At 41.7% G+C, this 26,801-nt stretch overlaps 1 protein-coding gene across 1 annotated transcript in view; it reads right to left on the bottom strand.

The window, feature by feature from the left end:
• Positions 1–26,801, bottom strand: part of LOC144769444 (polycystin-1-like) — a 640,821-nt gene that overhangs the window by 75,063 nt on the left and 538,957 nt on the right. Inside the window, exons 46-49 of the mRNA XM_078653538.1 lie at positions 20,051–20,175; positions 12,537–12,584; positions 6,501–6,654; positions 5,472–5,600 (exon numbers count right to left, since the gene is read on the bottom strand). Coding sequence (XP_078509664.1) covers positions 5,472–5,600; positions 6,501–6,654; positions 12,537–12,584; positions 20,051–20,175 — 456 coding nt within the window. The remainder of the gene's footprint in view (positions 1–5,471; positions 5,601–6,500; positions 6,655–12,536; positions 12,585–20,050; positions 20,176–26,801) is intronic.

The following is a 26,801-nucleotide window of genomic DNA, read 5'->3' as shown; positions in this document are numbered from 1 at the left end:
AAAGTTTGACTAATGCAGTAGGTAAGAGAATGTGTTACTACATTTTTTTCTTTTTAAAATCTGCACAGGCCCAGCAGGACACATACTTCATGTGAGCTTCATTTAAACAGTTTTTATCTTTATCATGGCCGATGCAGGACAGCAATAAGACAATACAAAATGCCCAGATAACGCTGGTGATTAACGATCCTGCTGGAGAGCAATCATTTGTTTTTTAGTAGTTTTTAAATGCAGATGAACTGTATTGTATCTGGATAGCTCAGTGGGTTACTGCCTTTGTCACAGAGATCCTTGTGTTACTTGAAGTTCAGAAGTTACAATCGTATCATAGGACAGTGACCTATGAACTGTCATCTAAGAGCTGCCTACAAACATGAATGGTATAGTTAGAACTTCACTTTTTTTGTTTTGTGATATAGTTAGAACTTCCCCAGTCTTTCATTATTCTAATGTTGCTAAAATGAGTATGTTTGGACAGATATGCATTTTTATCAGTAAAGCTGACCCCCATGGGATAGTCTTTAAATCCTAAGGTTGTGTTTCCCTATACCAAACCCTTTTAAAATATACTGCCCACCAGTATGGATACATGTGATTCATACACCTTGTAATCCTCATTGGCTTATGTGACATTCCCTATAGACTGATTTACATACTTGTATGATTCATAGTCTCTGTATAATGTGCGCGTTGAGTAAAGTACTGACACACACTACACTGATATGAGTAGCGCTATACAACAAAAGAAATGCATATGAGAGAGGGGCTACGTAAAGATGAGGGGCACTGTTGGAGGGTTGCAGTGAGGGAATTCGAGGAGGACTTAGTGGGAGGGGCTAAGGAGCGATGAGGGGCACTGGTGGAGGATGACCGTGAGGGAATCCGAGGAAGAGGTCATGGGGTGGCGGGGGAGCTAGGGAGAGATGAGGGGCACTGGTGTAGGGTGGTAGTGAAGGAGTCAGACGAGGAGGTCTTGAGTGGGAGGGGCTACAGAGAGATAAGGGGTACTGGTCTCCAAGGAGGAGGTCATGAGGGGGAGGGGCTATGGGGATATGGGAGGCACTTATGGCGTGAGACAGTGAGGAAATCTGAGGAGGAGGTCAATAGAGGGGGTCATGGAGGGATGAGGGGCACTGTTGGAAGGTGGTAGTAAAGGTATTTACGGAGAAAGAGGTTATTGGTGTGGCACCAAAAAAGACTTTCGCAGCAGCGATAAAGCCGGCCCTGTCATGGCCTTATTGTTTTTGTTTATTTAATTAGCAGTCGGGTCATAAGGGCTACTGTGGAACATACTTTAAAATGCGTGCTAATTACATTTACTGCCATATTTAATGTTTTAAGTTTGAAGGTGATTTTTCTAATGTTTTTACTGGGCAAAATGAAAGTGGAGCCTGATGTTGCCTGATATGGGGCTTGGGCCCAAGGTCAGCTGTGACATAAGGTGCACTGGAGAGGAGTAGTGGATATTCAAGCCTGTAAGGGAGTGTGTTGCAGAGTCTGGTGTTAGGTGGAGGTAGTAATGAAGAGGGATTCTCCCTGAAGGCTCGCACAGAGGGAACCCGAGAAGTGTCATTTGCCTGATACCCCCACCTCAGAAACCTCCTCTTCCCATCAAATGAACATTACAAGGAAAAAGCACTTTTTGAAGGTAATAACATTTAGAAAGAGATTTGGAAAAGAGTGCGCTTTACTGGGCCTTGCAAGAGTAAGAAGAGATAAATGAGGGCCCTTAAGCAGGCCTGCTCAGAAATATATGTGACAAATTGAGTCCCAGTGGCCCACCCAAATGCACCCTTGGCTAACCCAAATAAAAATTCCTGGAGCCGGGCCTGTGAACCACCAACCATCCTCCTTGAAAATAAAGCAGTTTTAATTCTTTATTTTACTTATTTGAATTCCAGTTTGGCAAGACTTCGTGCCGTCCCAGAGCTGGCTGCATTTACTTTCATTGGTGTCACATGCCAACAGGGAAGGAGGGGGAATCGCTTATGCAATGGAGAGCCAGGGGCCTGTGCAATTTAAGTGCGCATGGCAGACTGGGAAGTAGCTGCACTGGGGCAGCCTGACATGCGCACTTAAGGCTCATCAGTACAGATTCACTGTGCCTTGAGGGCAGGGGCTGGGCCAGCAATAGCAGCCCTCCGTAACTTCACTCGGGCACTGTGTTGCCTTGTCCATCCGATTCCGGTGCAGCTCTTGTGATATTTAATATAATAAATATCATGAGAGCTACATCCGCATTGGCTCTTTGGTACAAAGCATCCTCCAAGGCTCGGGCACAATAGAGCCAGACAGCACAGGGGTGGGAAGAGAAGACAACATGGCCAATTGTGGAGCAGCGTTATTTTAAAGTGCACAATGATTGGCTATGTTTTTTTTAAATGATCCTCTGACAGGGCTTTAGTGCTGAGCGCAAAGTTATGGACTAAAGAATTCCACGATGATAGCAGAGCTGTGTCATGCATCCCCGACACTGCAGACAAGTAAGGCGCCTGTGTCTGCACGACTTATTTTTTGAGATACCTATAACTGAGATGGGTCCTCGGGCTACAATTAACTATAGTTACGAGCAGAGTGAAAAAACAGCATGTGAAACAAGCAGCTTGAGAAATGACTGTGCAATCGACATGTTCACACATACTACATCAATGCCAGGAGGTTAAAGCTGTCCTAGATTTAGGATTCTTTTCTTATGAGCTCACCTATTGCACCAATATGCACGCTTTATAAATGTGTGTTTACATCTACCCCGGTACGACCACCTCCTTTATGTACAATAGTGGCTAAAACAAATGGAAGAGCACTTGTGCACCCTGCTGTATGTGATGCATTGCACACACTGGTCCCATTGCTGCCGGGGACTTTAAAGCCATGTAGTGTTTGACATCCAAACAGACCATTACTTGACTAGGGGTTAGTTTACTCAACAGTAAGCAAACTCGCTTGGTTTAGTTGGTGTCACTCAAAGCAAGTCGGAGATGACTTTTGCGCCTTACCAGTTTCAAACATCTTCAGCCGCCACTGAATTGCAATGCCAGTAGGTCTGGCTTCAAAGGAATTTTGCATGGTAATGTGAATCATTACAAGTAAATAGCATGGGAATGGATATCTATTTGTGTGTAAGCAAATAACTGTAGAATAATATTAGTGTAGGGTAAAAGGTCAGGTGACAGTTGCACTGTCAAGCCAGACCTAAAAATCAATGTATGTTAATGACTGCCTTCCTTCCATCTGTGCTGACATACATTATCAGTTAACTACACTTTAATAGCATTGCATGTGCCCCTGAAGGTTCAAGTTCAGGCAGCTGAATAAATAAACAAAATGATCACAGTTGTGTGGCAGGCCAGCACTTTTTTGTGGAAGCAAACAATTGCTGCCCAAACAAACGTACTCTTTGCACCAACATGTGGATGGAGCCACATGCCCTCTTTGGGGATTTGCGCATACTTTTCATAATAGGGGGCAAAAGAGACAAACGGAGAGGATTACAAAGGAGGAGGAATAAGGAAGTTATTAAAATGGAGGGACTCAAAGAGACATCTACAAAAAAATAGAAGAAAAGAAAGTGAAAAAAACTAAAAGCACTGACAAGTCTTATCATTTTACCTTACATACTTTGAAAAGGTTTCCCCAAGTTTCACTAATACACACACTAGTGATACAACTTGGGCTCACTACTTTCATTTGTGCCCTGACAAATATTTCCAGCTGTACCGCTGTAAATACCAGAGTCAGTGTGGTCCTGAACAACCTTAGAATTCCCTCTGAGACGTCACAGCCCTTGGAGGTCTTTGCCTCACCGAGAACTACTGTATTTGTTTCAAAACACCATATTCAAAAGTTCTTTTATGAACAAGACACACCAATTGCCCCCCAGACCACTGTGATTGTATATTCAAGGGGATGACATCAGCTAGTGTCATGGGACATAAATAACAAACAAAGTGAATAAAATGGTGTCGGACTATAAACCTATTTCCCAGCACACGTTGTAATGCTCCTTAGCATCAGAGCTCTACCGAGCATCAGACAAACTCTGGTTTATGCTTCAGTGTATAAGAATCAGAGACCAATGTCATTTCTTCATCCGTCTGACCTCGCCGATAGGTGATATTCATTAACAATATTTGAGAGATGAACTGAAATCTACATAGGCACAAAACAAGAGGTATCAGGTTATATAATGCTTTTCTATGGTTATGAAAATCAAGGAATAATGCCTTGTGGAAACCCTCCTCTTGAAACTGCAAAAGGGCTCAGTTTGATGAAGTGGCATAAGTCTATCAAAGTTCCATTTTCAATCAATGGTCTGAGCCGCACCAGAGTATATGCTTCTCGCATTATATCTGCTGCGTCAATTATTGGCGGCATACACCTAACTGATTTATAAACTAGATTTTTCGATATAAATTTGTCTATAAGTAATATTTTGTCTCCGCTGACGTCTAAAGAGCCATTATAAATGGTGACCGCTTGTTGAAACCACTGTTGCGATGATGACCTTGTCCAATTATATACAGCTGAGGTCGAAATGTCGACAACTTTATTAACCAGACTAGCCCTTTTGATCCTAAGAAAGAATTTTGAAGTGTCAAGTACATTAACAGCTATGTTTATTGCATATATGGGACTCAATTGCGCAGTCTTTGATTATTCATATATTTTAAGCAACTAAGGGCCTAATTATAATGTCGGGCGGAACGCCACTGACAGGCCATCGGTCATTTGAGGCAGTGATCCGACTGCCGGATTGGGATACTGGTAGTCGGAGCGCATGGCGCTTGGGAAAGACCGCCGCCTCAAGGAGCCTGTTGGTGCGGCACTCTGGGCCTAATCCCTACAATGGAGGCGGTGCCTGAGGAAGCACCGCTGTCTGGATTTGGATGTCAGTTTCCAACAGCCTTTAATATTGCGGGAAAACCACCATGAAAAGGCTGTTGGAAAGTGACTTTGGGGGCCCCCAAGCAGAGCCCTAGTCACCCATGGGCCTCTGCTATGTGGCCCGGGAGGGGCGGGGGGAGGATAGGCATGTGGTGCTCCCCAAACATACACATGCACCAATGTTTAAAACATGCCATTTTCTACTGCTATTTGTGTTCAGTACAAGCCGCAATTCAAATTGGCATGTTTATGGCCGCCTGCGCTGCGGTCGTATCATAATTGGGCTGTTGTGGAAGCCGAATGCTTGAGGGACAGTCTCAAGCCCGAAATGATGGCAGTCCGACGCCCATCCGACCGCCATCGTAATGAGGGCCTAAGTCACTATTCACTGCGCCAGATGTCCCATGTGTCACCATTCATGTTTTTGCCACTGTACACAGTTATCTGTGACAGTTCTTTACAAAATTACTCCAATATGGTACATTGTTTAGTGACAGATAGTTGCAAAGTCAAACATTTAAAAATAGCTTGATTTAAGAAACACTGCATAATCACATTGTGCAGCCTGCTGTAGTCATGCACAGTACCTTTTGCTGATCCAGTTGATGTCCTGCAGCTCGCGCAGAGTCATCTGTGCTTCGGACAGACTGGTGCCGAGCTCTTGCCAGGACCCTTCGTTACTGCCATAAATGTTGAGATGCCCAAAGAACCAAAATCTGTCCAAGGAAACAAGTGACAGTGTGCTTGAAGTGTCAGTACATTACAATAAAAGTGCTGTGAAGAACTGTTATCAGCACCACATGAGAAAGGGATGCCTGCAGGAGATCCAACAGATAAAGAACGAAAAGAAGCGCATAACATACCCACCTAGGGGGAGATGGAGGAACACCGAATGTGATCATCAGAGGCCCTGGTGCAAGCAATCCAGCTGTTTACTTTAACCTAGAGAGAGGTGTGGCGCAGCGGCCAGAGCGGCAGGCGCCGGAGCACGGGGCTCTCGGTTCGAGTGACAGGTTCTGTCCTCTATCCCCCAGACTGCCTACTCTTGCTGTCTATAAGCATGCAGCAAACACTCCAAGTTCTAGTTCTCCTGTTGGATTCATGTTAGGTGCATCTCTGAGACCGCAGTTTCTTGTTTTGCTAAATCTGCATCACATTGACACTCCAAGCGTGAAAGTGAGCACTGCAAAAATTCAAAAGTAAAATAAATACAAGCAGTAAAATATCAAAATGATAGTGGAGAAGATGTTCCTAAGAAAAGAGCATAAGGGGACAGATGAAAACTCCCTAGTGAGGCCAGTGTTCCACGCTTTCAAGGTTTTGCCAGAGAAAGTAAGAGCTTTTCGTTCTTTCCTCTCACCCCTAATGTTGAAGAACGAGCGCTTACCAACTCTGAACAGTGACTCTGCAGCATGCAGACCTCAACTGTACTAGATTATCTAAATGTCCTCATCTGGTAACCTGGTTACAGGAGTGCGTGTCATATGGTATCTATGCTATCCCGTTCCCAGGGGGTTGAAGGATATGCTAGTATCGCTAAACTGAGCGCAATAACACAGCCGCAGAATATTATCAAACCCTGATGCTCTCAGTCCTGAAGGCAATCATATTATTACCTGATAGGATCATTTGATGAGTTTGAAGGGATGGCACTGGAGCATGGATCTTCGATCAGTCCGGTATGGAAGGCTTCTGATGATTGAACATTAATTCTTTTCCAATCAATGGAGCTTGGATAGAGGACTGATGACACAGCAGGAAAAGCACGAACTACAGGAAGAATGGAAAGCAATCAGGCAGTGACATACATAAACCTGTTGATGGAGGCTCGATTTCAGAGAATGGAATAAAGCAGGGAATACATGTCTGACATCAGAGAGGGGCATATATCAAAGGGGAAGGACTAATATGAAGGAAGAGATATAAACAATAGGATGGTGGGCTGGTATCAAAGAGCAAAATGCACCTAGGGGTTAGGGGGCTAAGATCTGAGTAGGCCACGCCCAGCGTCTGACAGTAAAGGATGTATATAAGTTATATAACCTAGTGGGTGAAGGACTTACATAAGATGTGGCATCCATAGACCTAGAGTGATAGGACTGACAAATAAAGAGGATGTGGCATACTGCACTGCATGCAGGGATGACATCTCAGAGGAGGCATAAACTAGCAGAAAGAGGAAAGAGATCCTAGAGGGCCTATCTGAACTGTAATTGAGTAATTTGTAGTAAACAGGGAGAACATAATTTAAGTCAGAGTCAAGGAGTTTTGATATTAGGAATGGAAGAGGCATACATTAAGGGATAGACGGCTGTTAATAGAAAATGTGAGCATACATCCTGGCTGATAAGGAAAGGAATGGGACACATCACGAAGTAGAAGATTTAAAAATCACAGAAAACACAACGAGTTGAAATGATGGCAGAGGTTAGAATAATACCGGGGAAGGTTTTGGGATGAACAGTGAACTGGTGGAATGGGGGCAGCGAGAGGGTATGCATGAGTGTGCATGAGAAAGATGGAAAAGTTAATGTGAGTGATGTGGTGGAGGAGGGAATGATGAATGGAGACAGAAGGCTGGAGGTTTATGTGATTGAAGTCGAGATAATGTGATGAGGTGGAAACATGCTGAGGAGGTTAAAGGGCTGAGATGGAAGGAGGTGATGTGCTATTTCAATTCCGTTGAGAGGATGTGACATGATGAAGGGAGATGAAATTAAAGGTAGTTAGGAATTGATGGAGAAAAGGAGGTTGAAGGAAATGAGCATGTGTGGGATGTAAAGTTGCTTGGATGGTCATGGTAGTGGGATGGAGCGAGCAGATGGAATGGGAGGGATAGAATGGAAGATATAACGAGATGAGAAATAGATTGAATGAATATGATGGGATAGGAGGTGATGAAATAAATTGCCTTGTGGTTTTGGTGGGGTTATAATCTGGAGAAAGATGATGGGGTGAACAGGGCAGGGATGGACTGGGTGAAGGGAGAGTTAGAATCTTGTATAGTGAGGATTACCTAGGAAATTAGAGCAGCATGAGAATAGGGACAAAGCGCCTTCCATAAAACTCACTGTGATAAGAGTATTAGGTATATTCGAGCTTGAATGAAGGGTAGAGTAATGTCGGTGCATGATTACCTATAAACAGGTTAGAGTCCTGTAAGGGTACATGTTTTATATCTATAAACAGGTTGGAGTCCTGTACGGATAACATCGTTATTTTGCTAACGGTGCATGATTTCTATAAACAGGTGAGAGTCCTGTACGGATTTCATGTGTGTTTGAATTTAGGGAATTTTCCGCGTGAAAGTGCGAGTTTGATTTGTAATTTATGTTCAAGTGGAACTTTCGAACTGTCACTTCGCGGTGCGTTCAGAGGAAAACGAGTTCATAATTTTACGTGTTAGAAGGGTGGGGTAAGAGTTACTCTACTGACAATTGAAAATTATCCTTAGTGAAAATAGCGCCGACTATTCCGAAGTGTGGATACTTGTATGTATGAAAACTATCCTAAATAGTTAAACAAACAGATGAGTCCTTATTGTCATTGTTTAAAGAATTAATTTACACTGAAAAGCGTTCTTAAAATGGCGCTGTGAAAAGATTTTGTGAAGGAGGGGTAAACGCTAGGAGTGAGAAACGAGAAATCGCAGCTGCTGTGTACGTCACAGAGCCGCGCTGGGATTGGGTGACCTACGTCACAAACTGTACTCTGATTGGTTCTTGAGTCTCTGACGACCTGTAAGCTGATTGGTTCTTCAGAAAAACTCCATTTTTATTAGTTGAGCAAAAAAGTGACGTAGCTCAACTGTCATTGGATTGTTGGTGTGTTTCGCGCACGGATTGGTTGCTTTTGCGGAACATTCCGGAAATATTTTACGAACGAATTTGTGAATTAAATTAAACTCTGAAAGATGAGTTATCATTTTAAACATGTTGAGAAAAAGCCAACATTGTTTCAGAAACTTAAAAATTTAATTTCGCCTGACAAGAAAATAGAAACGCGAGGTGGTAAATTACTTCATAAGTATAAAACACCTGCAGCGTACATGGAAGGTGAATATGGATATCATACTGTTTTATGGTTCGATAGCTGGAAACGCTATACAAAGAATGATGGCGTTCTGACTTGGCCTGATGATAGTTCATTTAATGTAAAGATTTTGAGAAATTTGCGAGAGAAAATGAATGCTCTTAGTCCAAAACCGAGACCAACTCAATTTGAAGCTTTAGTTGAGTGGGAGGATGAGATGTATCAGTTACAAAGGGAAGCTAGCGGAATTAAAAGACCTTCTAAAACTCCAGTTTGGAGAAGGGAAACTCATGAAGACAGATTACGAATGTGGAGACAGGGAAACATGAGTGAAGGATTGTATTTAATTCAAGAAATGGTTTTGGGTACTCCTGCTGGGAAAGCTAATGAAAAAAGAAATAGTGCTCCTTTAGAAAGTGAATCTGAAGATGCAGTTATGGAAGAAATATACACTACAGCTAGAAAGAATCAGCCTTTGAGACCTCCTAGATCATGGTCGACTCCGGTGGTTTCTACAGAAATTTCACCGAGTGCACCTCCAATTAATGAAACTCCAAAACTTTATCCAAATAATTGTGAAATCATTGAAACTCCAAGAAGACCTGAATTTGATAATGTTCAAAATGAAGGTAGACATTTTTCAATGACTCCAAGAGCAAGGGAACCTCCAAAAGAATATATAAGAGAAACCAGAAATGTTGAGGCTGTTGATCCTTCTGAATATTTAAGATCTAAGGAAGAATTAATTCGACAAATAACAAAAGGCATAGAAGCTGTGACAGTTCCAGTAACAATTGGTCCTGTTCAGCCTGTTTTTGAGCAAAGAGAATCAAACAAGACAGGGTTGACTATTCCTTTAAATGCAGAAATTCAGAAAGTTGCTGAAAAATTTTATTCAGATATATCTGAAATAAACTCTTCAAGATCAAGAATGCCAGATTTAACTTTTAATGAAGATTTATCTCCTAAAACACCGATGGGTGCAGAATCAGATGTAGGGAGTTCTGAAGTCAGGGTGAATACACCGAAGCTTGATGTGGCTAAATTAAAAGCAAATATTGAGGAATTAATAATTGGAACGATTGGTCCTGATAGTTTAAATTACTATCGAGATGATGAACTACTGTTCATTTGTAAAAGTATTCAGTGGAAAACGAAAAATAAATATGATCAGTTAGAAGAACTAGCAGCTGAACTTGAAATTGATGTAAATAAACAAAAGAATTTTGCAAAACATTACAGATTAGACTTTTCAGAAAATTACATTGAGAGTTTGAACTCAATGGGAAGAATACTGCACATAAAAAATTTGATTGTTTACATTAAAAAATTGGGAGAACTGAATAAATGGAGAGTGAAATGGACGAAAAAGAAGGAAGAAGAGAAATTGGAAAAACTGTCAAAACAATTTCCAATGAGAGAGATTGCAGGGGGAGGATATGTTCATGTCCCATGGTCAAGACAGGACATACTACTGTTCACAAATGATTTTCCGAAATTAAGGGAGAAGCCAGTAGAATGGTATAGGCAAGTAGATAGGTTTATCAAAGTTTCAAAAGTTTTGTGGATTGATCTGGATGGATTTTTCGACATTGTCGTCCCATCAGATCTTTGGACAGAATGTAAAATATCAATAAGTTGGCCAAAAACAGAACCTGAACGAAACAAAGAAACAGGTGCTCCAAATCCCCTTGTAATGGATTTTTACGAAAAAGTAATTTACTGGTTGAAAAATAAAATTCCACCCAAAGAAGTTGATTGGGTTAAAATAGAAAGGACAAATCAGGAAACAAAAGAATCAGTTCATTCTTTTTACGAGAGGTTACTGTTAATTTTTAAACAATACAGTGGCTATGAAAAGCTGGATGAAAAGGACATGAGTCATTTTGTCTATAGATTTGTTTATGGCCTGAAACCTGAAATTGCAGACATGATCAGAAATAGCATTGTTGGATGGCAAGCACTTTCTGTTGATGATATATTGAGAAAGGCTAAGTATTGTAGCGATGAGTTAGAAGTGAGACAAAAGAAGCTCAAAGAAAAAGCCATGTGGGCTCAGGTAAAAGTGGCTGAGCAACAGATTGCCAGCATGGGTAACAAAAACACAAATTTTGTTCAAACTGGAAATACGAACCAGATACAAGGAAAGTTTAAAGGTAATAATTTTGCGAGAAAATTTAGTCCGAAAATTGAAGAGTTGAAACAAAGATTACCTTGTTTTAATTGTGGCGAAATTGGACATTGGAGAGACGAGTGTCCTAAACCTCCTAAAAATTTAAAGAATCCATTATTAAATCCACAGATGCAGAATGATGTTGACCTGCAGCAACAGCTACAGTTGCAACAGGGGTTAAACGAGTTAAACATTCAGCGACAGTTGCAGCAACAGGTGAATAACCGTCAGAATCAATTGCCACAGCCACCATTTCCGAATTGTGGGGGAGTTCAAAAATATAATTCTGGTGTGGGATTTCAAGGAAATGAACAGGTAATAAAACCACAAAAGCAGCAAAGGGTACAAATGCAGAATGCTTCACAACAATTTTTGTTAACAGAAAGCCAAGATAGTGATTCTGATGATTATTGCTGACAGTGCCCGGGAGAGGAGGAAGAGTGTGTTGTTGGAGCCACTCTTGAGGTTGACCAGTCTGGTCCATTTGTAAATGGGAAAGTTAATGATGTAGACATCACTTTTCTAGTGGACACTGGTGCTACCCGTTCTACTGTTAGATCAGTGGAAATTGAAAACCTACCTCTCTCTGGGGATACCATCCAAGTTGTTGGAGTAAGCAATCAACAAATTAAAACTGATTTGACTGATCCAGTTCCAGTTGAAATTGGAAATTTCAAAGACAAACACAGATTTGTAGTTTGTAACAGTAGTCCAGTGAATTTATTGGGCAGAGACATACTGTGCAAAATGAATTGTAGAATATATTGTTCTCCTGATGGGGTTGAGTTACAAACAATGGAGGAAGATGGTTTGTACAGGATGACAATGATGCTAATGGAAACAGATGAAACAAAATTGTTTTCTGCATTTGAAAAGAAAGATTTACCTGAAGAGCTTAAAGAAACAGTGAAATCTGAAATATGGGATTTTACTGGGAATGAGATGGGTCTAATGAAAAATATCGATCCAGTCAAAATTGCTTTAAAGCAGGGAATAGAATTTCCTAACATTCCACAATACAAAATGAAAGCAGAAACAATTGAGGGTGTTATACCTGTGATTGAAAAATTCATCAAACAAGGTGTACTAAAAGAAATAGAGAGTAGTCCTTGCAATTCACCGATTATGGGAATTAAAAAGTCAAATGGAACGTATAGGATTGTACAAGATTTGAGAAAGGTTAATCAGATTGTTGTTCCATGTTGCCCTGTGGTTCCAAATCCAGCAGTTATTTTGTATCAGATTCCACATGATGCGGAATGGTACACTGTCATTGATCTTTGCAATGCATTCTTTACTGTTCCCTTACATCCAGACAGTCATGAAATCTTCGCTTTCAGATTCCAAGGTAGGACCCTCGGATGGTGTAGAATCCCTCAGGGCTATACAGAAAGTCCTTCAATATTCAATGAGTTGTTAAAAAGATCTTTGGAAAACCTAGACTTACCTGGTAGGTCTACGTTGGTGCAGTATATCGACGATTTGTTGATAGCTGCTAAGACAAGAGAAAATTGTGTGACAGACACAATAATACTGTTGAATCATCTTGCAGATGAGGGACATAAAGTATCTCCAGCAAAATTACAGTTTTGCAAACAAGAAGTGAAATATCTTGGTCACAGAATTGCAATGGGAAAAAGACAGGTAACAGTTGAGAGAATTAAAATGATTCAGGCAATGCAACCTCCAAGGACACAGAGACAAGTCAGAATGTTCTTGGGAATGGTGGGTTACTGTCGACAATGGATACGTGGATTTTCAGTAATTGCGAAACCATTACAGAGATTGACAAAATCTGATGTAAAAGATCCAATTATTCTCAATGAAGCTGAGATGGAATCTTTTGAAAACTTAAAAAAGAGTTTATGTCAAGCTCCTGCTTTGGGTATGCCAAATTATGAGAAAGGTTTTGAACTGTATTGCAGTGAGAGAGAGGGATGTGCATTGTCTGTGTTGATTCAAAGACATGGAAATCTAAAGAAACCTATTGCATACTTTTCTGCAGTTCTTGATCCTATTGCAAAAGCATTACCCGGTTGTTTGAAAGCAGTTGCAGCTACAAGTGTCAGTCTTGAACAAAGTGAAGGAATCATTATGGGATTTCCTGTGAAGGTTTTTGTACCTCATTCAATTGAAATATTACTGACAAGAGGTAAAACTCAGCATTTGACAAGCAGCAGATTAACAAAGTATGAGAAAATCATACTAGGAGCAGATAATGTTTCGATTTCAAGATGTTTAAATCTGAATCCTTCTACATTACTGCCTGATTCTGAAATTATTGATGATACTGAAACAGAACATGAATGTTTAGATGTCATGGAATTTTGCACCAAACCAAGACAGGACATTAAAGATGTACCTTTGTCTGAATCAGATGTTGTCTACTTTGTGGATGGCTCCTGTTTGAGGACAGAGGGAGGTGTTTTAAAAGCATCATATTCTGTTTGTACAATTGCAGATGTTGAAGAAGCATCATGTCTTGAAGGAATTCGTTCAGCACAAGTGGCTGAATTGATTGCTTTGATTCGTGCATGTGAAATATCAAAAGATATAAGAGTTACCATCATTACTGATAGTCAGTATGGGTATGGAGTTGTACATGATTATGGACAACTCTGGTCTCAGAGAGGCTATATGACATCAGCAGGGTCACCAATTAAAAATGCAGTTTTCATTAAAAGATTAATTGAAGCAATACAATTGCCGAAAGAAATCGCAATTGTAAAGTGTGCTGCGCACACTAAAGGAGTGGATTATATCTCAAAAGGCAATGCCTATGCAGATGAAACAGCAAAGTACTGCGCAAGAAAAGGTTGTGCATACAATCGGGAAAAGAGTAAAGAATCTGATTCAAATTCATTAATGCTAACAACAGTTGTAGAAACATGGCATGAGATTAGAGATTTACAAAATGAAGCAGATGATGAGGAAAAGGATCTGTGGTTAAGATCAGATTGTAGACCACGTGATGAAGATGGAGTGTGGGTTTACAAAGATGGCAGAGTAGTATTACCAAATTGCTTGATTGCTGACATGGCCAGATTATATCATGGTCCGGCTCATCTTGGAAGAGATTCTATGATCAGACTTTTTCGAGAGACTTGGTTCAATACTAAATTTAGAACAATTGCAGAATCTTTTTGTCAAAGGTGTTTATCATGCCAACAAATGAATCCAAACAGAAAATCAGTGGTAGGGACAGGAATAATTGGTCGAGAGGGTGGTCCTTTTACCAGATTACAAATGGATTTCATTGAAATGCCCTTACACAATTGCTTAAAATATGTTCTTGTGATTGTTTGTTTATTTTCAAGATGGGTAGAAGCATTTCCTACACGACATTGTGATTCAATTACAGTAGCAAAACTGCTGCTCAGAGAAATTATCCCAAGGTACGGTTTTCCAGTCACTATTGAGAGTGATGGAGGAAGCCATTTTGATAACAAATTGATGAAATTAATATGTGAAGCTTTGAGCATTGAGCAGAAGATACACTGTGCATACAGACCAGAGGCATCTGGGGTAGTGGAACAGATTAATGGAACAATTAAAAACAGAATTGGAAAAATGTGTCTTGAAACAGGTGTAAAGTGGACAGATGCTCTTCCACTTGTTCTAATGTCATTGAGAAGTACACCAGATAAAAAGACAGGTTTGAGTCCTCATGAAATTTTGATGGGAAGAGTTATGAGGCAAGCTTTTGTACCTGTAGGCAAATTGTTGAGCATAAATGACAGTGCTATTTTGGATTACTGTAAAAGGTTATCTGATATAGTGACTTCTGTGTCTAATCAGGTGGGAACTGAAGCACAATCAAATGAAAAAGTTTTGACACATGATCTGAGACCTGGTGATTGGGTCAGAACAAAAGTACATCGGAGAAGAAATTGTCTGGCTCCTAGGTGTCAGAAGCCTAGGCAAATAATTCTGATCACTACTAATGCAGTGAAATGCAAGGGATTGAAACGTTGGATTCATCCTAGTCATACTATTCCAGTACCAACTCCTGAAAGTTCTGATGTTGAAAGTGATACTACAGATGATTCTGATTCTGAAGTAGAAGGTGAAACAAGTCCAGATTCTGAAGATCGACAGGAAAGTCGACATCTGGAACCTGTGCCTGTGAATGGAAAACTGACAAGAAAAGACTTGGAAATTATTGAAATAGATTCTGAAGGTGAAGAGAATCTGTTAAAAGGAAAGATAACTGAGGATTCAGTTAGTTCTGGTGGAAACAGAGAAGCGAAACAAAAAGAAATTTCAAACCAGGAGAGTATCGAAAAGCAGAAGTCAAGCTCTGAAGTAAGGAACGGAAATCCGAAATCTGGGAAGTTGAAGGTAATTGAAGAAGAGGACGAAGACGAATTACCGAGTACCAGTATTGGAAAACAAAGTGGTGTTCCTGAAGGAGTGAAACTGCCGAATAGAGAAGTTCCTGAGTCGATTGAAATTTCAGACTACGAAACTGAAGAAAGTGACGTGGATGGTGAAAGTGAAAGCAAAAGAAAAAGGGCTTGGAAGTCAGAATCAAATGTTTCTGAACCAAGAAAGAAATTTGTGAGAAAAGCAGACTATTGGCCCGGTGGAAGATTGAGAGTTAGGTTGATCAAGAAACCAAAAGAGCAAGTTGAAGAAATCAGTAGTCAAAAGAGTCCTGGAAAAGAAGTTGGAGTTGGAAGGAAAATTGAAGTAGTGTCGAGAAAAGGAAAAAGGATAATAAGACCAAACCAGAAATACAAGTCTCCTGAGTGGACTTATTTAGTAATTCCACCTGTCATTGACATTTATGATAGTAGTCAGGAAGAAGACGAAATCGAGGAAATTAGTGACAATGATTGAAGTACATAATTGATAATTTGGCAAAAGGCCGAAGAAATCTTGTTAGCTGACACAAGGTCGAAGAAAAACTGTTTAGTTGAAGAGAACTTATTTGTGACATAAGGTCGAAGAAATCTTGTTTAGGGTTGAAAAAAAAAATATAATAATATTTTAAAAGGGGGGTATAAATAAATAATTAGTTTATTTAAAATAGATTTTGTTTTTCTTTTGAGGTAAAATGCCTTATGTTAAGGAGAGCACTTCTAGGTGTTCTGTATTCAAAAGATGTTGTAAGATGACTCTGGTGTGTCTGCTCATTTTAATTCTGCTCTGGTTAGTTTTAGCTGTGATTATCCCTTTAGAGATGAACAGAGAATTACACAAAATTAATATGACAAGTAAAGCTTCAGTTAGTCAAATTAAACATAGTGCATCTGCAAAAGTTATTAATCATCAACCTAGCATTCATCAAGATAAATCTATTAGTGATTTTTCCAGCAATACATTCACAAAGCTTTTGAGTGAATATGTCAAGGTAATGGACGCAAAGGATTGTTATGTGTGCGTAAAGTTACCTGCTTCTGTTTCTGAGGGAGTGACATACAATATGCTTCCTCTTACATATGGTGTAACATGTAGTGTGTTAACTAGCTTATTTTATCAAACTGGACGCTTAGAATATTATTATTCAGATTTTGACGAGATTTTTGCAAATATAAAAATTGAGGGTGCTTTAAATAAGCATAAGAAAGCTAAACAGATGAGGGAATTTTTCCTTGTTACTAATGAACTCACTTATGAGTATGCTTACAAGAATAATCTAACCTGCAAATTAAGTGCTGAGGGAAAGAAATGTTTGAACCTGGTTGAGGAAAGGAGAGCAATTTATAAAAGAAATGAAGTAGTCAAACAGACTAAGTCCAGGTTCTGGCAGAAAGAAGATGAGAAGTTAAATGGCAAAATGCTTGAAAATTTTGCAATTCACATAGACAAACCAGTTAGTGGAAAGCTTTGCATTAGAAGAGATAATACACTTTTTGATAATTATTTTGTAGGTGCAAGTAACTGTGAAGATACTTATCAGATTTTGGGAGGTTGGGGATTCAAAGGTGGAAAAGATCCAATCTTTCCTGGGATTTATTTTGTTTGTGGTGACAAGGCCTACTACAACCTTCCAGACCATTGGTATGGAACTTGTTATGTGGGAATTGTTTTTCCTAAAGTATTTCATGTTGACAGAGATTCAGAAGGTTTGTTCAAAATTCATAATTATGTAAATAGAGTTAAAAGAGAAACTTTCACAGAAGTTCTGGGAGACATTTTTCAAGCAGTAATACCTTTTGTTGGTATAACCCTAAATGCAGGGAGAATCAGAAAACTGTCCACGATTGTTGACAGATTATCAACAGACACAGCTGATGGATTCCAATTAGTGAATGTTGAGGTAATTGCAATCAGATCCATGGTGATTCAAGATCGCCTTGCTTTAGACATACTCCTAGCAAAAGAGGGAGGAGTCTGTGGCATTTTGCATGTACAACATTGTTGCACATATATACCTGATGAAAGTAAGAATATTGAGATGTACATTAAGAACATTACACAAATGCATTCAGAAATAATTCCTTTAGAAGAAGATGATTTTACAGAAAAACTTTCAAAAAGATTCCAAGCAATTAAAAATTGGTTCCATGACATTGGAAGTTCAATTCTTGGCAAGATTTTGGCACCTTTGATTATAATAATATTCATTTTTATTTTGACAAAAATTGGTTGTTTACTACATAAAAGAAAGAAGCAAATGAAAGAAAAGAGAAGGATTTTTAAACTCAAAAAGGAAGAAGAAAGGGAGATTGAGTTACAGGACTTGCACAGAGAACGCTATGTTAATTCCGAGGATTTTGCTGACACAGGTTTTTAGGATTTACTGACTCAAATGAATTTGAATCATTTTCTCGGAAGTTTAAATTACCAAATTTTGGGTGGTGGTGTGGTGATTTGTTAATCACCAGATGAGGGAGTTGATGGAGCGGGATAGAAAACAGAATTCTGTTTAAACTCGCAAAGTCACATTTCCATAACATGAATAATAAAACTAATGATTTGTGATGTGTTGTGCTAACTCAATCTAGAATAAATTTTACACATGGGGGGACTAACATGTGTGCTCATAAACGTGCATAAGTGTTGCATCTTTTGTTCGTGCAAAATAATAAAAATAATTTGTGGTTTTCGTTTTTGTCATTACTAACTGCAGCAATCCTAAAAGAGGCATGTGCTTAATTTTGCCTTCCTTGTCTATGTGGTGTCATTTCTACTATTCTAGGTGCACATAAGGTTTCATGGATTTCATGAAGACTGGTAGATATAAAATGCTGCTTTAATTGTTTGCAATTGCTAGGTAACATTAGACTAATTGGGAGGGTTAATCATTTAGAAAACGAAGGGTGGTTACAGAATCAATATTATTTCTTTCATTAATACTTTTCTTGTGTTTGTTTTATACTAGAAAATTAAGTTGCCTGCTTTTGGGCCTAGTTTGCTCGAGTTTGCTAAAAGCTGAATTTTACTTCTACAAGAATCACGAGATGCCCATTTTGAAAAAGTGTTCACTAAAGCTGCATTCACTGAGCAAGTCTGACGCGTTGTCATCATTTTGTCGGATGTGGCCAAGGTCAGAAACCGGTAGAAAAGAACAATTTGTCAGCTCTAACTTGGCACCCGCGGAAGTGTAATGGACGCAGCGAGAACAGTGATTTATAATTGTTGCAAATCAAGGAAGCTCCAGATCACGTTTGGAAAAGACAATGGTCCTAAAGAAATGTGACCTAATGGAAGTTTTGAAATGTGGGTGACATGTCACTTGTCACTCTTAGCCAATGGGACGTCGTCGTTTTTCAGAAAACTTTCTTTTACTTAGATTAGCTAGCATAGAAGGGTATAAAAAGTCATGCCCTTAGGGATGGGCTGGCTGCTGCTTTCTGACTTTCCGATGAGGGTGAAGTGCTGCTGGACTTTGCGTGGAGCACGTAAGAATCCTCAAAGAACTTTACTATATTTTCCTTTTATTTAGCTTAGCTAGGGACTTAGGTTTTAGAAATGCTAAACTTTTAATTCTCACTCAAATTTTGATTCTCTTGCTTAAAACTGTATTCTTCTCATGAATCTTTTCAAACATGCTTACTTTAATGCTAATAAAATTGCATTTATAAAACTATATTTTGAAATATCATAAATTAGTTAATAAAATCTTACTTTTGACAAACAAGCTGGTCTTGATTATTCAGAAGTGCAGGTTGCTATTAGCTAGATGCCATCGCCAAATGGTGGTCAATTAAATAATTAAAATTTATTCAAATGATATTTTTTACTACAGAATATATATAGATGTATATGAATTGTAAATAAAGTATAATTGGGTTTAATCTGACCACCTGATTCAGTAGGCCCAAATATGTCATGTTAGTAAATGGGTCCATGAGTTAGTGTAGAATTTTATTTTGTAGGTTATAGAGTTGGGTAGCGTTGTTTATGGCATATTTTCTATAGGCCGCTGGATCAGGGGCAAGGGTAGCCTATGAGATGCAAGGGGTGCTAGGTGATAGGATAACGGATGAAGAAAACGATTTGATGGGACGGAGGATGGGAGAGGAAAGAATGGAGCAGCAAGTAATGGGATGGGAGAGGGGGCGATGAGAAGGGCAGGGGAATGAGTAAGACAGAAGGGTAATCAATATAAATGGGGTTGGGATGGCGACAGCCTGCAGAATGCTGCTAGAGGGTATAGAGGAGGGTGTAAAGGTTAGAGGATTTTGATGGAGAGAGAGGAGGATTATGTTGAGGAATAGAAATGGGTGAAGGGATTGTGATGGAAGGCAGACCAAATTAGGGAGTGGGGCAGGTCTAGTACGGGGTTAGAGACAGATGGTAACGGGGAAAGGAAGAGAAGGGAGGATCAGGATGGAGGCTCTGGAGGATGTCATGGAGTGTGAGTGTGGAGGGGAATGGATGATTGAAGAGAGGACAATAAAGTATGGTGATGGGTGGTGTGGTGTAGAGAACAGAGGGTACAGTAGAAGGAGAGTGCTACCGGAGTGCAAGTGACATGACGTTCCAGCTCATATTAGTCTGCAGCCTTACCAGAAGCCATGTCTGAAGCTGTGCACACTTGGCGGAGCCGTGGAGCCCCTACTAGATTCATCCTGGTGTCCCCGTGAAGATGGGGAAGTAAAACAGAGTTTATCCAATGCCAGAAGTCTGTGGATCTGCAAAACGAGCCAAACTCAATGTTAGAGAAAACAAAATTGTACTCATTGCCATCACCATAAGGTTTATACCAGAAACCCCTCAGTGTATGCCAGGTCCACCGTGCCCCTTTTTATATGCGAGTCGCCCTGCACCAATAGACTGCATGTCAGTTTTCTCTTTGCCCCCACTTTCTGCCATTTCCCTCTACATCCTTCACTGTTTTCCCCAGCACCTCTATGGAATGCATGAGCAAATTGTGATACGCCTGCATCTTCTAGTACACCTCAACATTTTTCTGATGTGTGCACCACCACCACCCCCTGCTCCTGAACACCTCATTATGCTATGAGTGCTATGAGTGCATCTAGTCTTACAATATGTACATTAGATCTTTCTGATGTCTAGTATTGAAGATTATATTGACCTAATTGTGCAATGTTTTGGTTCTAGGTATCACTAAAGTTGAGGCTGCAACAGAAGACTGCATGAAGAACTGGGACTTGGTGATGTGCTCTGATCTCTGGCCACTGGTGATGAGATGGACCACTGGTTTGACCCATTCTCATCGGGAAACCTTTCCCTTAAAGGACTGAAAGTGGATTGCGAAAGTTCAGCCAGCACGTTGCCATCAAGCACAAGAGCATCAGATATTAAGAACCCTATCTGAGATAAGCTGATTAAGTAAAGGGTGTAGCCAACAGAAGGCCACTCCCGCATTTTAAAGATGGGTGAGCATGAAAGTGATTCAGTACCACAAATTAATTCATAAATGTCATAGAAGAACTAACGTCTCAAGGCCTGAATGCTATGTAGTGCTAATCAGTTGTTCCTGACTGCCTCCCTGCAGTGTGTAACACATTTGAAATGTGTCAAGTCAAAGGCGTAGCATGGACGCCATGAGCTCTAATGCAAGCACGAAAACATCTGATGTTGGGGTGCATGAGCCTATCAGATGTTTGGGCCCCTGTTTTACTGCACTTTCTGCCCTGCTGATAACTACATCCCTTTGTGAGTGACTCCTTAAGAGGGTCCCAGTTAGGAGTAAAATAAAAACGTCTTTGGCAATCTGATAATCTCACCGAGCCCTAAATCTTCTATTGTCACCCCTCCAGGCATGGCAACGTAGGGCAGTTAGGTTGATCTATCTCTAACTTTACGAGTATGTTTGATGTGTATGCTGCAGAAAAGCAAAACTCATATTCATTTTGTTAAAGTTGGGATGCAACGTTAAGGCTTGAGCTTCTCTTTTTATCACGAAATTAGATCATGTTTCAAATAGTAATTGTCTTTTATCAAAAAGGTTGACTAGGCTGTTCCTCGGGGAGGGCGGGGAGTGTGATGCACTGGTCAAAGGAAGGGGTGGTGGTTAAACGGTGTTAGCCTCCCACTGGGTATCCATTGTGTTGGATATGTTTGCCTCACACACCCTTGCAGGTGTCATGCTTCATCATAGGCATTGCTCCTCGTCGGGTAGGCGGTGCAATTCCCAACGGGCTCACCTCAAAGAGGTGCTCTTTAGCGGAGATCTTTTGTATCCAACTGTCTATGGGTGAAGTGTGGGTATGGGGCCAATGGGTTTGCAGACTTGGGTGTGAGTTAAAATGTAGCGCAGGGTACCTGAGACTACTTTATTCGGGTGGTCCCTCGTTACAATTAAAAGGTGAAGCTAGACTAGACTTAACTGGAAAGTGATGTTTCCTTATTCTAGACTAGGCTAGGAGGTATAAAAAACGGTCAACATGTTTCTCGCTGTGTAACAATGACTTGCGATTCGTCAGGACCTATATGGTGTAGTCTACAAAAGAAAGTGTGCTTATGTCAAATTATGTTGCCTATTATCAATAATTGGGAAGACTTTTACCTCAATTATGCTGTTCCTTGCCTAAAGGTCAGTAATTATTCGCCAGCCCGTTCTCGGCGGAATGAGGGGTAGGACAAAGGCCTATGACACGGAGAGCAGTAGCCTACAACCTAGAGGCACCTCTTTTGAAGTCCAACCCGCCGAGTATTGATGGGGCGAATAATTACTGACCTTTAGGCAAGGAACAGCATAATTGAGGTAAAAGTCTTCCCAATTATTGATAATAGGCAACATAATTTGACATAAGCACACTTTCTTTTGTAGACTATACCATATAGGTCCTGATGAATCGCAAGTCATTGTTACACAGCGAGAAACATGTCGACCGTTTTTTATACCTCCTAGCCTAGTCTAGAATAAGGAAACATCACTTTCCAGTTAAGTCTAGTCTAGCTTCACCTTTTAATTGTAACGAGGGACCACCCGAATAAAGTAGTCTCAGGTACCCTGCGCTACATTTTAACTCACACCCAAGTCTGCAAACCCATTGGCCCCATACCCACACTTCACCCATAGGCAGTTGGCTACAAAAGATCTCCGCTAAAGAGCACCTCTTTGAGGAGAGCCCGTTGGGAATTGCACCGCCTACCCGACGAGGAGCAACGCCTATGATGAAGCATGACACCTGCAAGGGTGTGTGAGGCAAACATATCCAACACAATGGATACCCAGTGGGAGGCTAACACCGTTTAACCACCACCCCTTCCTTTGACCAGTGCATCACACTCCCCGCCCTCCCCGAGGAACAGCCTAGTCAACCTTTTTGATAAAAGACTTTGTGAGGGCACGGACTCAGGCTGGACCTTCCACTCCATTTGAGTGGTAATCACGCCCCGACTGATCCCATCGGATAATTTTTTCCCTCATTTTGAATACACTCAAATAGTAATAGAACATTAACAGAAACCAGTATTATCTGTGAGTGTGCATGTGTGTGTCGGTTTTAGATATTGAGTTCCTAACTCAACATTGGCCTAATTAAGAGCGATCTTCGATTCTGCAGTTTATTTGGTGCTGGTTTGCAAAAGTTAGACCACATCACAAATAATCTTCTCTCTTTTCACAGGCTTCTCTTCCAGGCATTCAGAAGATGTAAAATATGCTTTATTTTCAAAGTAACTACACTTCCTATCGCTAGATTGCCAAATACATTCCTGCACATGACTACAAGTGAAACATTATTTTCAGATTAAAATCCCAAATGTAAAACACACACAAAAACCCTAAGACAAGGCTTGCTTTCTACAGAGATTAGTTGAAGCATCAACCTCCTCTTGTTCACAACATATAAAAGAAAATGTATTTCAGATCTTATTTCACGTACGAGATCTTATTTTCTGATATTCTACATCATCTTCCTTCTGGATATGAGACTGCTATTACTCTAGTGTGTGTTATCTATGCGGCTGCCCAAGGCCACCCGGTGGCCATCAGGAGGGCGGGCCCCTTAGTCCCAGAGGGCTTCCCCCGCCCCCCTTGCCTGTGGTCCTCCACTCCTCCCCCGGGCAGGGGGAGCCTAGTAGGCTGTGACGCACGTCCGGGGAGGCAGGCAAGGCCAGGGGGTATATATCTCCCCCTCGCCATTTTAGTTGCCTCTTTGCTGCTCCGGACGTCGTGCATCGGGACACTCTTTTGTCCTCGTCCTTTCTGGCCTAGGTGGTCGTGCCGAGGAGCTGCCGCGGTTTTAAGACGTCGTGTTCCTGGTCGGTCTGGTTTACGGGGTGAGTGACTTAAGGGACACTCTTGTCGTCCACGTCTTTGTTGGCCTAGGTGGTCGTGCCGAGGAGCTGCGGCGGTTTTAAGACGTCGTGTCCATGGTCTGTCTCGTTCTGGTGGTGAGTGGCGGGGCATTCCCAGCCTCCTCCCGTTGTCCCCCATACCTTGGGTTACATGGGGGGAGCGGCTCGGTTTTGCACGGCTTTGGTGGTTGCATGTGGGCCGAGTTTCGTTGCCTTGGCGATGGGGGCAGTGGGTGCCCTGCCTGATCTCCCGTGCTGTGGAGCAATAAAGGGTGTTTGGGGCAGAGGGAACAGAGCGGTGTGGAAGGTTCTCCTGAGGTGTTCTTGCGTCGGGAAAAGCCGCGCTCTTGCATTACGTGAATGGCGGTAGGAGTTCTTCCTTTAATGTCTCGGAGCATGAGAGAGCTGGTCGGTTGCAGCCAGGCGGGCAGATTACATTGGTTGAATTGGCCTTTCCGACGGTAGTGGCGGAGCGCGCACTTCCGGTGTTCGCTAGTTTAAAAAATAGAGGTGAGTTTCAGCGCCAGCGCTCCATTCCGTGATTTGGAGCGAATCGTGTGTTCCCATGGTGTTTGGGACAAGTAAGGCCAGTCCTGGAGCTGCTACCTTTGCTTAAGTAAGCCAGGGACTTGTAGTCGGGTGAAAGTAGAGAATATAGAACACTGTGCAGTATGTATGACGCGGTGTGTCCTTACAGCCTAGTGCCTGGCTAGATAGTACGTACAGATAAACGTTTACAAGGCACCCAGCTATTATGGTGTAATATATCGTATGGTTCACAGCGGATCAGTGGTTCCCATGGTGCCTCCGGAGGGGGGTGTTTTTAGGTTGGTGCTTGTAGGTGTAGTTCTCTTGTCGGAAGAGGACGGTAGATGAGGTTGACTTGGCATATCAGGCGCATCTACGTACATCCGCTCAGGCTGTGATGCTTTGAGGATATGTTGCTCAGGTCGGGTCACGCGAGCACCGTCAGGGGTTTTAAGCAAAGCAACGGGGCCTCGGGCATTGCTCATTTGCTTTTGGGTATTGCCCGCTTAACACACAGCTCGGAAAACAGACCTCTGAGGCTTGCACCTCCACGTGTCCAATTCTTGGGAGTATGATTTTATAGGGAGAACACGTTAGCAATGCCCCAGTTGTAAAGTTGTTTGTGCACCAAACACTTGTAACTTCTCACTTGTCCGGAGTTGGAAGTTTAATGTTTGTGGGGGACGAATGGGCGAGTGGTGTGCAGAGAACCTGTAGAGGCCTTTTCTACGAACCTTGGGCAGTGACCATCCGGGCGCTTTCAGCCAGTGCCGCGAAAAGGATCCTCACAATTATAATTGTATGAGGGGAGCATTGGCACTTTTCCACATTGCCACAAGTGTTATATCATTTATGCTAGTGTCCCCATATCGAGCGCGGTGCATGGACTCATCACGTGCGTCTCTTGCCAACAGGCTTTGAGGGTGAATAACTGTGCACGGGATGAAGTTTATCATTGAACAAATGCTCCTTTGCCAAACAACGAGTGTCTTATTCGATTTTAACACGTGGCCTTGCATATTTCAGCGCGATGGGTAAGCCTATTACATGCGCAATTTTGTTGATGGTGTCCGTATTTACAAATGGTGTACAGTATCATTAGGCCATAGTATCTCGGGGCCCAGTCGTGTGACGTATTCAATTTGAACACGTGGCATTGCATATTTCAGCGCGAAGGGTAAGACTATTATGTGCGCAGTTTAGTTACTAGTGTCCATATTTACGCAATCACGTTCAGGTCCTCGGGCTGATCTGTGTTGAGGTTTGTTCTGTGTCGAAAATTGTTCCTTTTCTATTTCACCAGGTCTGCTGTAGACGATGCGCGAGGCATTGAGACAGGAGCAATCCTTGTAGCTGCACTTTTACAATGATATGCGTTGGTGTGTAGGGAGAGGTGTATTGATAAGTGCTGTAGTGCGTACGGCAGATTTGTAAGAATGAATAGATGTTGAGATTATATAAATGTATTGCTTGTCCGGTTTTACGTGTGCAAAGTTATGTTGAATGGGTCATACCTCTGCCCATAAATTCTACGTTGCCTCTGTTACCGTAATGCAAGGTACGACTGCGCAGTTACATGTCGCATAGACAGGAGTCCGTAATGCGAGGTTCAACTGCACATTTTCATGTTCGCATGGACAGGAGTACTTTCCAGTTGTGGCGTTCCGTTTCTCTTTGTAGCTGTACACTGCGGCGCTATGTGGGCGATAGTGTGTCTTGGTGCGTCTGCCCCTCCTTGCATGCGAGACACAAGGCCTGCTTGCACATGCGTAGCCTCGCGTTGGTTGAGTCTATTTGCAGGTGATTGGGTGGGTGCGGGAAGGGGAGACATGGCCCGTAGACCCCCCCCTTCGGGTTGGTTTGAGGCCACACGGTACCCGTGATATCTCAACGAGAGGCCACCGCCCACTCTGTACTATAGACTGACCTAATTTTGGAGTTCTTTGCGTGGCCAGTTTATTTATTTTCCTTGCGATTTTGCATTGCGCCGATTTACCCAGAGTTTTCAGAGCGCTTCACAACAGGAACAGTAATGACACACGTGGAGGGGAAATAAGTCAAGTGAGCAAGTTACAAAGCAAACGCTAAATGACACGAGGCGAAAGTGACACTGGTGAGCAACTGAGAGACAAGAGGTAGCAAACGTACATTGCAGGGAGTAAAGTGAGATGTGTGCAGGTTTCAAAAGCGTACACAGTTCAAGTAGAGGTATAATACTGGCTAGGGCGCTCGACCTCGGACCTGGGGACCTGGGTTCGAGTCTCGGTAGTGTCGCGATACATGTTTGCCCAGTGTTAATCTTTTATTTACTTGGCTGGGCCACCTGAACCATTGTGTGACCGGATGCGGCAACCTTTGTTGGTAATTTCAGGGATACTCCACTTAGGGAAGCTGTGAATCTAGGTCTCAGCCTTCCTTTGCAGATCGCAAGGTGTTCATGGGTAGTGATACTCCTACTCATGACTTGCCCCATTCGTTTGGGGTTAAGTTCGCGCGGGTTGGTTAGTGGTTTTTT

Source organism: Lissotriton helveticus, chromosome 7 (genome assembly GCF_964261635.1).
Source record: "Lissotriton helveticus chromosome 7, aLisHel1.1, whole genome shotgun sequence".
Lineage (NCBI taxonomy): Eukaryota > Metazoa > Chordata > Amphibia > Caudata > Salamandridae > Lissotriton > Lissotriton helveticus.
This window is presented reverse-complemented; position numbering and strand designations above follow the sequence as displayed.